General features: G+C 36.9%; 6 protein-coding genes across 6 annotated transcripts; 4 read left to right on the top strand and 2 right to left on the bottom strand.

The window, feature by feature from the left end:
* The first annotated feature begins 2,109 nt into the window (after positions 1 to 2,109).
* Positions 2,110 to 4,384, top strand: RHIMIDRAFT_35848 (uncharacterized protein). The gene is made up of 5 exons (XM_023615149.1): positions 2,110 to 2,304; positions 2,382 to 2,486; positions 2,548 to 3,777; positions 3,828 to 3,931; positions 3,983 to 4,384. Exons 1-5 carry the CDS (start codon positions 2,274 to 2,276, stop codon positions 4,112 to 4,114), a joined length of 1,602 nt encoding a protein of 533 aa, XP_023463924.1. The 5' UTR covers positions 2,110 to 2,273; the 3' UTR covers positions 4,115 to 4,384.
* Positions 4,385 to 4,743: 359 nt separating this feature from the next.
* RHIMIDRAFT_245339 (uncharacterized protein) lies at positions 4,744 to 6,514 on the top strand (the record flags this gene model as incomplete). Its single annotated transcript, XM_023610187.1, has 7 exons — positions 4,744 to 4,779; positions 4,883 to 5,110; positions 5,160 to 5,409; positions 5,462 to 5,664; positions 5,727 to 6,024; positions 6,075 to 6,214; positions 6,269 to 6,514. 7 exons carry the CDS (start codon positions 4,744 to 4,746, stop codon positions 6,512 to 6,514), a joined length of 1,401 nt encoding a protein of 466 aa, XP_023463925.1.
* A 107-nt stretch (positions 6,515 to 6,621) lies between these two features.
* RHIMIDRAFT_239694 (uncharacterized protein) lies at positions 6,622 to 7,758 on the bottom strand (the record flags this gene model as incomplete). Its single annotated transcript, XM_023609220.1, has 1 exon — positions 6,622 to 7,758. The coding sequence occupies one exon, from the start codon at positions 7,756 to 7,758 to the stop codon at positions 6,622 to 6,624; it is 1,137 nt and encodes a 378-aa protein (XP_023463926.1).
* A 186-nt stretch (positions 7,759 to 7,944) lies between these two features.
* RHIMIDRAFT_293614 (uncharacterized protein) lies at positions 7,945 to 8,974 on the top strand. The gene is made up of 2 exons (XM_023614006.1): positions 7,945 to 8,440; positions 8,501 to 8,974. Exons 1-2 carry the CDS (start codon positions 8,024 to 8,026, stop codon positions 8,561 to 8,563), a joined length of 480 nt encoding a protein of 159 aa, XP_023463927.1. The 5' UTR covers positions 7,945 to 8,023; the 3' UTR covers positions 8,564 to 8,974.
* RHIMIDRAFT_35864 (uncharacterized protein) lies at positions 8,567 to 8,974 on the bottom strand. Its single transcript, XM_023615150.1, has one exon. It carries the CDS (start codon positions 8,938 to 8,940, stop codon positions 8,644 to 8,646), a length of 297 nt encoding a protein of 98 aa, XP_023463928.1. The 5' UTR covers positions 8,941 to 8,974; the 3' UTR covers positions 8,567 to 8,643.
* Positions 8,975 to 10,116: 1,142 nt separating this feature from the next.
* RHIMIDRAFT_293616 (uncharacterized protein) lies at positions 10,117 to 12,727 on the top strand. The gene is made up of 3 exons (XM_023614007.1): positions 10,117 to 10,301; positions 10,348 to 10,829; positions 10,881 to 12,727. Exons 1-3 carry the CDS (start codon positions 10,205 to 10,207, stop codon positions 12,696 to 12,698), a joined length of 2,397 nt encoding a protein of 798 aa, XP_023463929.1. The 5' UTR covers positions 10,117 to 10,204; the 3' UTR covers positions 12,699 to 12,727.
* The last annotated feature ends 156 nt before the right edge of the window (positions 12,728 to 12,883 follow it).

Genomic DNA, 12,883 nt, shown 5'->3' on the forward strand with positions numbered 1-12,883 from the left:
AAAAATGATAAGCAAAGTGTCTTCCTTTATCTTTTGTAGCAAACAGGAGAAAGTAGTTGGTTAATCACTGAAAAAAAAAAAGTGTCATAAAGAAACTAAAGAAAAAAGTTAATACAAACTTTACTAAACAAGAGTTACCTGGAACTATAAACATTGCAATTCTTGGCAACTTAACGAGCAGGATCATCCACGCACAATCTCCACTGATCGCCTTTATAGATCTATAAGTGTAACTGTATCTCGGAAAATAGAGACCAGCTATTTTATTAACAATAATATTAACGTGTTACACATTTTTGAAGTGTCAAGATTAAGTCCAGATAACTCAAAAAAGATACGAATTACACTAGGTGCTTTGGCCACTCGTTGCGTAAGCATACTAGCTACATATCTGATTCTTTTTATTTATTTTTACTTTTATTATTAGTTTGACCTTTGTAAAATTATCAGATCAATGGCAATTCCATAGCCATTGCAATCTGATAACGTCGCACGATAAAGTGGTACAATAAAGCGGAAAATTGGAGAAAAGGAACTTAAACTTGAGAAAACTTCAAAACGTTCCTTTGATGATATAATAACAAGTGATAATGGCTTTGAGAAAATCAAAAGAAAGAGATACATTGTGAGAAAATGAGGATAGTATGTCATTCCCTTGTATAATGGAGTCTTTTTTCTCTCTCTCTTTCTCGGTAAAGACCGCATTGAGTTACAAAGCACTTGCAGTAATTCTGCAGCTGATTCAGTCTCAGCAATAGTAAAACTTTTGAAAGAACATGAGTTCAAGGCCGATTGATATGTGTATACTTGGGCTTGGAACATCAAACCACGAGAAAGGAAGGGTTGAATTGTTTATTTCAACATTGTATAAAAATAAAGGTGCCCTTAGTATTATGTCAGGTCGCCATTAGCCTTGACAGCTGCTTCGTATCATATCTTCATATTTTGAACTAATCTGTCAGTAAACTTATCATCCACTCCTCTACGACATTTGTAAACTGAAGGCAAAGATTTACTAGCCAAAGCATCGATGTAGGAAACCGTATCAATGATTTCCAGATGCCCAAAAGCATTCCATTTCGCTTTGCTGTGAATATTACATGTCTTTCCTCATAATGTTCTCTTTTCTTCTTCGTGAGCACTCTTTCACTGTGACAACTGCCTTCTACACAAAGTGCAATTGATAAGACCATATAACATCTCTCAATTAGTCTTTTGTTCAATGGTGTGTCTTGCTGTCAATCTAGACTGTAAAAACTATCTTGTACGATTTGAAGTCAAGACGAGCGATATGGACCCAAAGGGGGTTTCTAAATGCATTTTTTCTTTCAAAGAGACAAAAAGGATCCTCTAGGTATTTTTTCTTCAATAAGAACTTCCATAGTCACCAATCCTTGTTTTAATATCTTGCAGTGCTTCTTATCATTTGATGTGTCATAAAAAGACAAAGCCGCTCCTTCCAAGCTTTATTTTCTTTTGTCTTGTGTTTAGACACAACTAATAGTCGAGTGCAATTGATGGAATGTTGAACCAACGTGTTTTCTTTAATAAGTGTTTCTTTATTATTAACGTCCACTACAGTAAACGCGTGTGTGTGATAAGAGTATTGATTATAAATCTAGTCGTACTTCAAAACGAGGGAATTGTGACGTATCAACAACCCAATAATTTGGAAAGATTCTCTCTTTTTCTCTCTCTTTCTCTCTCTGTGTTACTGTAATTCATTTATATTGCTACCCGTGTGCTAGTTTATCTGAGGCGTATGCGTCATCCCAGAAGATGGTCTCTAATCGTTTTTTTTTTTTTTTTTTTTTTTTTTTTTTTTTTTTCATCTGATATTCACTGGAATAGAAGTCATTTATTCCAGATAATCGGATTAGGCTGATATTAACTCTTTCTCATTTAGATAATCTGATCCTTTATTGCTTTAAAGGCAATGAATGAAATGATCCAAAAGGATGAATTGATTCACTTTTTAGGAAAACATCAATGTTTGGCCTTTTTTTTCCTTTTTTGTTTGTTTAATGACTCTCTCTTTCTTTTCTAGTATCTCCTTTTTAGACTGAAATATAATTAAAAGACTTCCGCAGCCACTACAAGAGCTCTTTTTCAATCAAAGAACGGACATTGAAATATACAGCGTCAACATCCCTTTCAAAAAGATTTTTGTCTTTTTTTTTTTTTTTTTTTGCTTAAACGCAATTCACTTTTTTATTATTATATAAAAAAAGCCATAAACCAAAAATAATAGAAAGAAGTATTATTTATATACAATGTCTTATGGATGGAATAGAGACCAATCACGTAAAGTTTAATTATACATTTTCCCATGGGTAAACAAGCTGTTTATATACTAATTTGTTGTTTATAAAACATAATAGACCCTTCACAGCAATCTGCTGCTGATCTAGCTAATTCCTTCTTGAGTTCTGTCGGCCAAGAACTTCATGGATCTGGTGATAATCATTATGGACATGAATCACAAGGTATATATAGATGTTAAAAAAAATATATAAACTTTGTAATCATTAACTTTCTGTCCTTCAGGTCGTTATGGTGATTACCATGCTGAAGATTATCGTCGAAGAGATGACAGAGAAATGGACAGAGAACGCAGACGTCACAGCAGTCGAGAACGCTACCATGACAGATCGCGCGATGACAGGGACAGAGACAGAGACCGAGAGAGACGCAGAAGGTCAAGAGACCGCCGTGAGCGCTCTCCTCGCCGCCACCGAAGAGAAGAAAGAGACTATCACCGACGTAGACGCAGTATCAGCCCTCGTCGTCATAGTCGACGAAGAAGCATCAGCCCCATACGTCGCCGCGATGATGAAAATATTGTGCCTTTAAGTAAAAGACCCAGAAGGCTGCATAATTGGGATATGGCCCCTGCTGGCATGGAAGGTATGACTGCGCAACAAGTCAAGATGACAGGATTATTCCCATTACCTGGCCAAGTCGTTGGTACACGTACACCCCAATCATTCCAGCCTCCACCTGTCAATCACAAGTTTGACGACAGAGCCATCGTGAATACCACATTAACCAAGCAAGCAAAGCGTCTATATGTCGGTCAGATCCCATTAGGGCTTGAAGAGAATGCATTGGCCGATTTCTTTAATGCGACCATGCATCAACTCAAAATGAGAGACCGAACGCCTGTTGTGTCAGTACAGATCAACCATGAGAAGAACTATGCTTTTGTTGAATTCGAAACAGCCGAGCAGGCTACTGCCTGTATGTCCTTTGACGGTATCATGTTCCAGGGACAACAACTCAAGATTCGTAGACCCAAGGATTATCAACCAGCTCCAGAAGTAGTAGACACCTCGTCATTGCAGTTACCAGGTGTCATCTCAACGAACGTGCCTGATACACCCAACAAGATCTTTATTGGTGGTCTGCCAATATACTTGAATGACGATCAGGTCATTGAATTGTTGAAATCATTTGGTGAGTTGCGTGCATTCAACCTCGTCAAGGACGCCACGACCGGTGCAAACAAGGGTTTTGCTTTCTGTGAATATGCTGATCCTAGTGTCACAGATCTGGCCTGTCAAGGATTGAATAATATGGAGTTGGGTGATCGTAAATTAATCGTACAGCGTGCTAGCGTGGGCGCTAAGCATATTCCTCCTGATTACATGTCTGGACCTATCTTACCCGCCAATTATGTTCCTGTAACAAGTGCTAGAGATGAAGATGCCACTCGAGTATTACAACTCATGAACATGGTTTCGCCTGAAGAATTAGAGGACGATGAAGAATATAAAGGTATGAAATATAATAGTATCTGTTTATTATATATCTAACCTTTTCATCAGACATTTGGGAAGATATCGCAGAAGAATGCTCAAAGTATGGTAATATAATAGACATGAAGATCCCTCGACCTCATGAAGGAACACTTGTGCCTGGTTGTGGTTTAGTAAGTATTATTGAAATAGCTTAATGTTCCATTATAAACCTGTATAAATAGATTTTTGTAAGATATGAGACACAAGACGAAACATTGAATGCATTACGCGCTCTTGCCGGACGAAAATTTGCTGATAGAACAGTTGTTGCTAGTTTTATTGAAGAAGAAAACTACTTGGCTGATAACTTTTAAAAAAAGAGAATTTTAATACAAAAACACTCATACGTACACATATACATATATAACACGTATATACAACTTTTATACACATACACACACATATTTATATGTATATACATATACATATGCGCTTGTGTCTTGATTTTATATATATATCCTTTAGTGCTGTTAAAAAAAGAGAGAAGGGAAAGGTTTGTAATATAAAGGATGAGTGCTATTTTTAATACAACCATTCTGAAAAGTAAACCCGTAGTTTGATATCGTTTACCGTTTATCTTTTCTTGGTAATAGATCAATCGTAAAGTTCTGAAAGCATTTTTGAAAAGAAGCGGTCTTTAGACTGTATTGATTCAATATAAACAAAGAAGGATGGTTCGTATCTTATTTCTACATTACAGAAGTCCTTTTCCCTTTCCTTTAAAACTACGACTTTGATTAGAAAATAAGAGTTACAAGTATATTTTTACCCACCCTTTTTTTAATATTATTAAATAAATGCGACAAGACAGTAGCTTCTTTTCATCTCAACGTTCACCAAATACAACATTACGAGGCATACAAATCAATATCAGCTCTGATCCTTTTCAACATCGAATACCAAGCTACTTTCAAAGACTGTGGCAGGAAAGTAAATTTCGAAAATGCCTGTCACTTTGCAAACGACGGCTGATCAAACGGTATCAACGGTCAACACCTATTGAATTGGTACTCATAAGTTTTGGTATCTTGGCAAGTTGTATTTTCTTGCTTGTCCATGTGGGATTCTTTAGTGGAAAAAAGTACCAAGATTGGCAACATGATCACTATGACGATAGTTTTGTGTTGGAAGAAGTCGATCTGCTCGAGAAAGTATACCCTGATGAAGGAAGACAGCAAGTGACAGCCATTGTGAGTACATTTGATAAACATACGGCAGAATCTATTGTGAAGCGTCTCTGTGAGTATGACATGTTTCATAGTTTTATCGTCTGGAATGATAATAGTAACAACAACAATAATGAATTGGATGTAAGTTATTATTATTGAACAAAACCACAATGAATTAACACAGCTCTAGATCAAAGGTTGTTCACGTCCATTAGCTGTGATAAATCATCCATTCTCAAGAAAGGGTCCTGGTGCACGATACTACGCATGTCATGCAGCAAAGACACCGTACTGCTTTTTTCAAGATACGCTCAATGATGGTCAGAGTCTGAGGAGTGTTTACGCCAACTTTTTAAAGTCGCCACAATTGATTCATGGAGAATCTGGTAGTCATGATGCCTATGTTGATTCACAATGGAGATACTGCTTTTCGAATGAAGGTAAAAAGATACTGAAAGAAAAGAGTGAATGAATGTTGACTTTAAAAAATAGATATTCAACTTCATGCATGTTATGTCAATATGGGATCAGGCACATTTATAGCAAAAGAGATGGCTTCTCAATTTATTGGTAAATATGATGCGAATGAATATGCAGACATCTATTTCACAATCTACATGAATCAAATTCCGTATCAGTTGGAAGGACATGGATCTTTAAAGAAAACACTTGGTGTAAAAGAGATAGAGCATATGGTATAAAGAAACGAAAAGATATATAAAAAAGTATGATCATAATACCTTCTTTTTTATGATAGAATCTAGGCCTAAATACACTCTACAACCATTTAAAGAAGCAAGGCACAGGGCTATTGAAGCCATATGTAGATAGTTTATTTGATCGCAATGCGAGAGTCTCGTGCAAACGTGACCAGTGCTTATTCTTGACCAACAAACAAGTATTACCTGATATTCAACTATTTTCTTATAATCCAACTGTTGGCATACAGACATCCAAACAGATGCATGATGACTATATCACAGATCATTATCAAGAACATTTCTATGCACATGCTGTAGATGATAATGATATGACCTCTTGGAAATCAATACAGAGTAAAGAATAAGAACATATATGTAAATACATTAATTAATGATGTCAATAGATATACATGCTGGTGACTATATCGGATTGGATCTATTGATGCCCATACGTACACCATTAAAATACAGATTTGTTGTACATCATCCATATTACTACAAGAACAGCTTACGAATTCAAATATCATACAATGGTTTAGAATGGGTAGACATTAAATAACAGAGTGAGTGATTATATTTCCTTACGATTTATCTCTAGATCAAACTCTATCCTTCACCGCACCTCAAATGCCAAAATGCAGATATCAATGAACAACTACTAGAATGTCACTTTATTGTGAGAGAAACAGGCTACAGATATATTCGTTTGGAGAGCGTCAAAGATTTTGATTTTAAATTTGATGTATACGACATATCATTTAGTGCCAAAGTAAAGAAGGATGAAGACGGCCAATTATTAGACATATCATTGGACAATGGGATTGCATTTGTAGAAGATAAATAAAAAAATAAAGATAAAGAAAAAAGAGAGGGATGCAAAAGACAATTGAATGAAAAGGAAAAAAAAAAAAAAAGAAGGAAAGAAAGGGGGTATGATTATATCTTGTATAATTATTCTTTGTCGTCGTCGTTATCGTCGTCATTGCTGGTTTTTTCAAGTCCAAGCTTTTGCACAATATTCTCTCCTCTGGGGTATGGAAGTGGAGCATGAACTTCTTTGACCTTGTCTTCTGTTGCAGGTGATAAAGTGAGTAGCGAGTCTTCAATGGGAACACTTGTCACACTAGAGATTGAAAATTCCAAGTCTGGATCAACATAGTCATTTTCCTTATCATCTTCATCATCATCATCAAAGAAGATGCCAAATCCAGATGAAGACCCTGCAGGGACAAGATTGGGTTCATCAGCAAAGACTTCAAATACGTCTTCTTTCTCTTCTTCTTTCTTTAATAATACCGGACGAACAATATTTTCTTTATGTGTTGTCTTTGTTATCAGCCTCAGATCATAATCGTCGTCGTTATATAGATCATTTTCATTTGTTCGTCTCAATATTTCTTCATCTTGTCTGATGTCATTTTCATCTATGCGCTGTGAAAGCACAACTTGGTTTGACTCCTGAGAACCATACTGATCTCCTTCATCAGGGTACTCAATAGGTGAAGAAGTGCAATCTGTCCATTGCGAGCTATTCGGTGTGTATGTGCGTACATGCTGTGTGTCAAGCTCATCTTGATCGTCTGCAAGCACTTGAAATGCTTTGGGTTGCACTTCAGGAGCCTGTTTGACGCCTTTATCAATATCATCATCGCAAAGCACATTGAAACTACGTGCTGCCGCCTTGACAGTGGAAGAAAGTCTAAGTGGGCTGGATGACTGTGGCATTTTTTCTTTCAGTGGTTGCCTTGTCTTTTTATCTGTGTCTTTTGATGGCTTGTTATCTGCTAATAGTCCTAATGGTTGTTCTGTCGTGTCTTTTAATCCTAATGGTCTGACAGCTGTCGTGTCCTTTAAACCTAGTGGCTTCAATGTTGTTGTGTCCTTTAGCCCTAGTGGCTTGATTATTGTTGTATCCTTTAGTCCAAATGGCTTTTTTGTGATTGATTCTTGACTATAAGACTGATTCTCGTCATTTTCACTAATACTGCATTCATTTGTTGTTGGCTTTTGAGGTTTGCTGATACGCTTAAAGAAAGAATCTATCTTTGCACTTGGTACCTCTACTTTTCTCTTCTTTGTTGCTGCCATCAAAAGAGTTTCACACGCAGCAATAAAATTAAAAAAAAAAAAGAGAGAGAGGGGCCGTGTCAAGAACGATAAAGAGAGTCAGAGAGAGAGAAAGTTATAGCGGAGATTGTTATGGTATTGTGATTGGACGAATTTGATGTGCTGTGACTACTACTGCCAACACTGGCTCACCACCACCATAATCACCATGGTTACCATTCGTCGGCAAGTCTATAAAAGTCTATAGGACCAATATGACAATGAAGATCAACCTGTATATTTCATTATGAACTGCTTTTCTAAGAAGGGGAAAATGTGCTTTTTCATAATCATGTGTCGTTATATATTTATGCAGCTACTTTTTAATTATAAATACGAGATCTTTCTTCTTTCTCTCTTTTCTTTCTCATTTTACATCATGTCAACCTTTAAGAATATACAGCTCGAGACGACACCAAGGGTATATTATCAGCATTATATTACCCAAGACATTTGTTATGACCTTTATCCTAGTCTCTCAAGGCAGCTCAGTAATGGTTATCACATACGAACTGATCCAACAACAAATACAAAGAACATCGACTTCACTTTAATGAACATACCCTTTGCTAGACGAATAGCTTTTACCTATGATCCATTTTGGGATTTACCAACTGAACGACAAGACGATCAATGGGATCTTTATCCTGCTATTCTTCGTAATGTAAATAGTCATAAAAAAAAAAGAAAACATGAGGGAGCATATGATTAATACATACTTTAGGTTGAGAACTTTGGCACATACCAAATGCGTCAGAGGCTCCATAGAATGCTTCAAGGAGCTTAGTGTATATGTACACATTTCTTCATATAAACATTTATTTATTTTTACACACAAATATACAAAGCACTCTCTGTTCTTTATCGTCAAGCTCGACCAAAAGTATAAGTCTCGGAAGTCCTTATGTGTCTTGTAGCTGATTTATTAACTGGTTTCTTCAACATTTCATGAAATGACCAACGAGATTGTTTATATGATAGGTGTGAACGAGTAGGACCTGAGTACTGTGCTTGACTGGGATCTATGTAATCACCATCTCTATAGACATTTTCATAATATCGTCGATCATGAGACTCAAACTGAGACTGAGATACTCTTCTCTTTGTATATTTATCAAGTTTATAATAGTCAATGTTGTTTTTAATTTTCTCAATGAAGCCCATTTCTATAAAAAAAAATAAAGAAAGAGAAAAAAATAGACGGAAATTACGGGTAATGGTTTTTATATGTATTTCATAAATACATCATCTTTATTTTCATTCCCTTGTCATCTTTATTTTACTCCTTCTCTTTTCTGTCTGTATTCTTTCTCTTTTTTCTGCTTCCCTTCCCCCTTTCCCCTTGTGGTTTATTTAAAATAAGCGTATTTCGGCATGACCTTAAAGCAGTAATAACCATCTGTAACAGTTCACATAATTTGATTGGCCACACATGGAGTAGGATAATCAAGACGGCAACAGGTCTTTCTGGATGACATATCTAAAATAAAATCATAGTTTATTTTTATCATACTTAAGAAATGACATGTTCATGATTGATAGCTAATACTTGCTGAATTCTTACTAATACCAGTTCAGAATTCCGAATTTGATCATGTGCTGGGATTTGAGCTACCTGCTTTGTTGTTGTTGTTGATTATAACGTTACTCTCGTGAACGACTCATGTTATCCAAGGGAACAAATGATGAAAACATCAAAAAAAAAAGGTAGAGATTTATTGTCAGTTAAAAGTGGTCAGTATGCCTATTTATCATCTAATGAGATAGAAGGAAATATAATGTATACTCAACTGTAAGATTATAGTAGTTTATACCCAATATAAAACATATCAGGATTGACGGTAATATCATCCAGTGAGAGTAATTCATCGTGAGATTGCTTTTTGACCCATCGTTTCAGCACTTTGTTCTTGTTGATAGTTGACTAGACTGGTAGGACTGTGACCTTGATCATGTTCACTAAGAGAAGAGCTGCCAGATATACTAGTTTCGCTTCGTTTTTGTTGACTAATCAGGTATTCTTTCATGATCAACACGAAAACGATGACTGAGAGCATTCAAATTGTCAGTGAACGACACAGCGCGGACATGTCATGGTTAGATGGATGGAGTAAAATTCAAAATGCTTCATTGTTGTACTGACGCGTTGGATCTAGGCTATTCTGAAATACAAAGCTGTAGACAGCCTTCATATATGTTCGTAGATTCTGATTTCTTGGTACGCTTGTTATCATAAAAAGCAATAAATAGACTTTGTTTTACATGCAAACTTGAGAACGAAAAGCCCATATCACTTTTTTTCATACTCAACAACACTTTATTTTTTTTAAAGTCACAGTCCTTTTTAAATCCCGGCCAATTTTCAAAAAAGGCCGGGCTACCTTCTTGTTTGAAACAATCAGGAAGCCACAGAAGAGATACATTAACAATGATCCCAACATTAGGAAGAGCTGTTGCTAGATCAAGACATGTACAAGCAAAACCTGTTGTTAACTTTTTAAAGAAAGCCTCACCACTTGCTAATGGTATACACATTATTAAAACCAGCTTACATCTAACCATTCTTCACAGTTCAATGGACACGACCTTTGGCGACACAGGCACCTAAAGAACTACTAGATATAGAATCTATTGATGTGAGCAGCAACAAGCCATTAAAGTCGGCTGTTCCCTCTCAAAAAGAATTGACTTCAAAGCTGGATCACTGCAGAACAACAGGCGATGTCAGAGAGGCTATCAAGATAGTACTGAGCGCTGAAGAATTTGGACTGACCACACCTGATCTATATCATCGTCTGCTCAATCTTCTTCGAAATGCACCATTTGACGCAGAATATACATCTGTTGTCGCAAGCTGGTTTTATTCAAAAAACTCCCCTCTACCTCCAGAAGTATTAAAAGATCGCAATTTCTGGTTAGAAATGCTCAAAGTAGCCTTTCATTTTGGAAATACTCATCGCACCGAAGACCTACGAGCATTACTAGAGCAATTCAAAAGAGTATTCAAGTTTAAGAATTTAAGGGATCAAGAGACTTGGCAGTTATTTATTAGAGTAAAATATGAAAGAGATTAAGGGAAGAACAAGTATTAACGTTTGTAAAAGGGATGGGCAATATTAGGAAAAGAAGACAAGGTGATAAAATATGTCGAACAGGCTAGAAAAAGAGTACGAGACAAGCTGGCATTTGATGAAAACACACTTATTTCTTTGGCAATGGTGAATTGTGACAGTAAAGTTGAAGAAATACTCGCTAGATTGAAGGAAAACAATACGCTGTCAAACTATACACTTGAACGACTTCTGCGAACATTTGCCTATGACGGAAACATAGAAAAGACTTTTCGATTAAAGGCAATGTGCGATGAACTCTATCCGGGAAGCACCGACAAGACAATGCTCCTCATGGCTCACAAGGTTGCTCTTGCTCAAATTATCGACAGATATGCTGTTTCCCGAGGATCAAAAGGTCTGAACTTAAAGCCCAATGTATGTACTGAAGTAGATCAATTACACGCATCATGGGAAAACTTGACAAAGGATATGTTCAATGGTCCAGTAGACATTACAGATTGCAATCTTGTATTAGAATATCTTACACTTGCTAATCGCCTTGATCCTGACAACTACCCTATGGAAAAGGCTGAATACATTTTTGATTCTTATATGCAAAAGCATGACGTTCAACCTAACGAAGTAAGCTATCATCTGATGATGCAGGGTTATGCAACAACACGACAATACAACACAGAGGGTAAACGTAGCAAGAGGCTAGATAAGGCATTAGAGGTACTGTCAAAGATGCAATCAACGCATATCAACAACTTGAACCATCGCACTTTCCACATATTGTTCCGTGCCTGCATTCCTCACGCCCATGGCCATTACTATTTTGATAACTTCAAGCTAGCTTCCTTACTGCCATCTCATGCTCAACATCCTCTACCACTGGATCCTCGTCTGTTTGATATTGAGCAAATCATGTTGGAGGCTCGTCTACCGCACGATAGATTTACCTTTGCTACTCTCTTAACTTGTCTTGCTGCCAGTGGAAAGTTTAAGGCGTTCAACGATCGATGGAATTCGTTGAAATTTCACAACCGTTCACCCGACATTGGATTATATCGACATGCGTTTGCACTGTCTGCACTTGATCCAGAGCAATCCAAGCGAGCTATCCGTAACATCAAGCCTGATATGGAACTCGACGTAGCTTCAAGTAAGATTGACTTTGGCACGTACTGTGCTCTGCTCGATTGTTGTTCAACAGCGCAGCTACAAAAGGAAGCACAGGAAATTATGGGTGAGATCAGAGACGTCTTAAAGACAAACAGAATTAAGGGTCGCAAAGGACAATGGCCAGACGAAAATAGCCCAGAAGTGTATAGCGCCCTTCTCCGTGCTGCAACTCTTATTAAAGGCATGAACACTGATAATATCATCCAAGAGATGAACACAAAAGGCATAGAATACAATGAAGACATTTGGGAGATCTTACTGTCAAAGCATGCAGCAGAGAGTGATATCAAGAACGTACGTCGGCTCTTTAACCAATACACAATGTATCGACATGAAAAGGCTGGAAAGATCCCTATACCCGTCCGGGAAACTTCACCAGTAGTACCTTTTCCTGGTCCACCCTATAACAGACTTGACATCAAGTTCATTGAAGTTTATTTGAGTTCATTGCTTGATCTACAAGATGTATCTCTTGTCTTTGATGTCTTGCGTACTTGGTCAGAGCAAACTTCTAAATTGCCAATCTCCCGTCCTCTTTTAGAAGGAATCATAGAGCTAGCAAAAGAAGAAAAGGCCAAGGCAGAGTTAAAATGGTTATCAAACGATGTATTATCCAAAGCCACTTATCAGACAAGGTATATGAGAAGACTACATGCTCATGTCAACAATATTATTCAAAATTAGATAAATTGTACAATAAAGTTATGTCCTTTCCTAATACAGTTTGTATCAATCCTTATACGTGTATTTTTCCCTCACAGCCTTTGACGTTCATTCGGACTTGGAATCCTAGTTATTTTTGCACACACATAAACATTTCCCCCCCTCTCTCTCTATCTCTCTTTCTCCTTTCTTAGCTGCTTTATTTC

The sequence above is a fragment of the Rhizopus microsporus genome, assembly GCF_002708625.1.
Source record: "Rhizopus microsporus ATCC 52813 unplaced genomic scaffold scaffold_14, whole genome shotgun sequence".
NCBI classification, from domain to species: Eukaryota; Fungi; Mucoromycota; class Mucoromycetes; order Mucorales; family Rhizopodaceae; genus Rhizopus; species Rhizopus microsporus.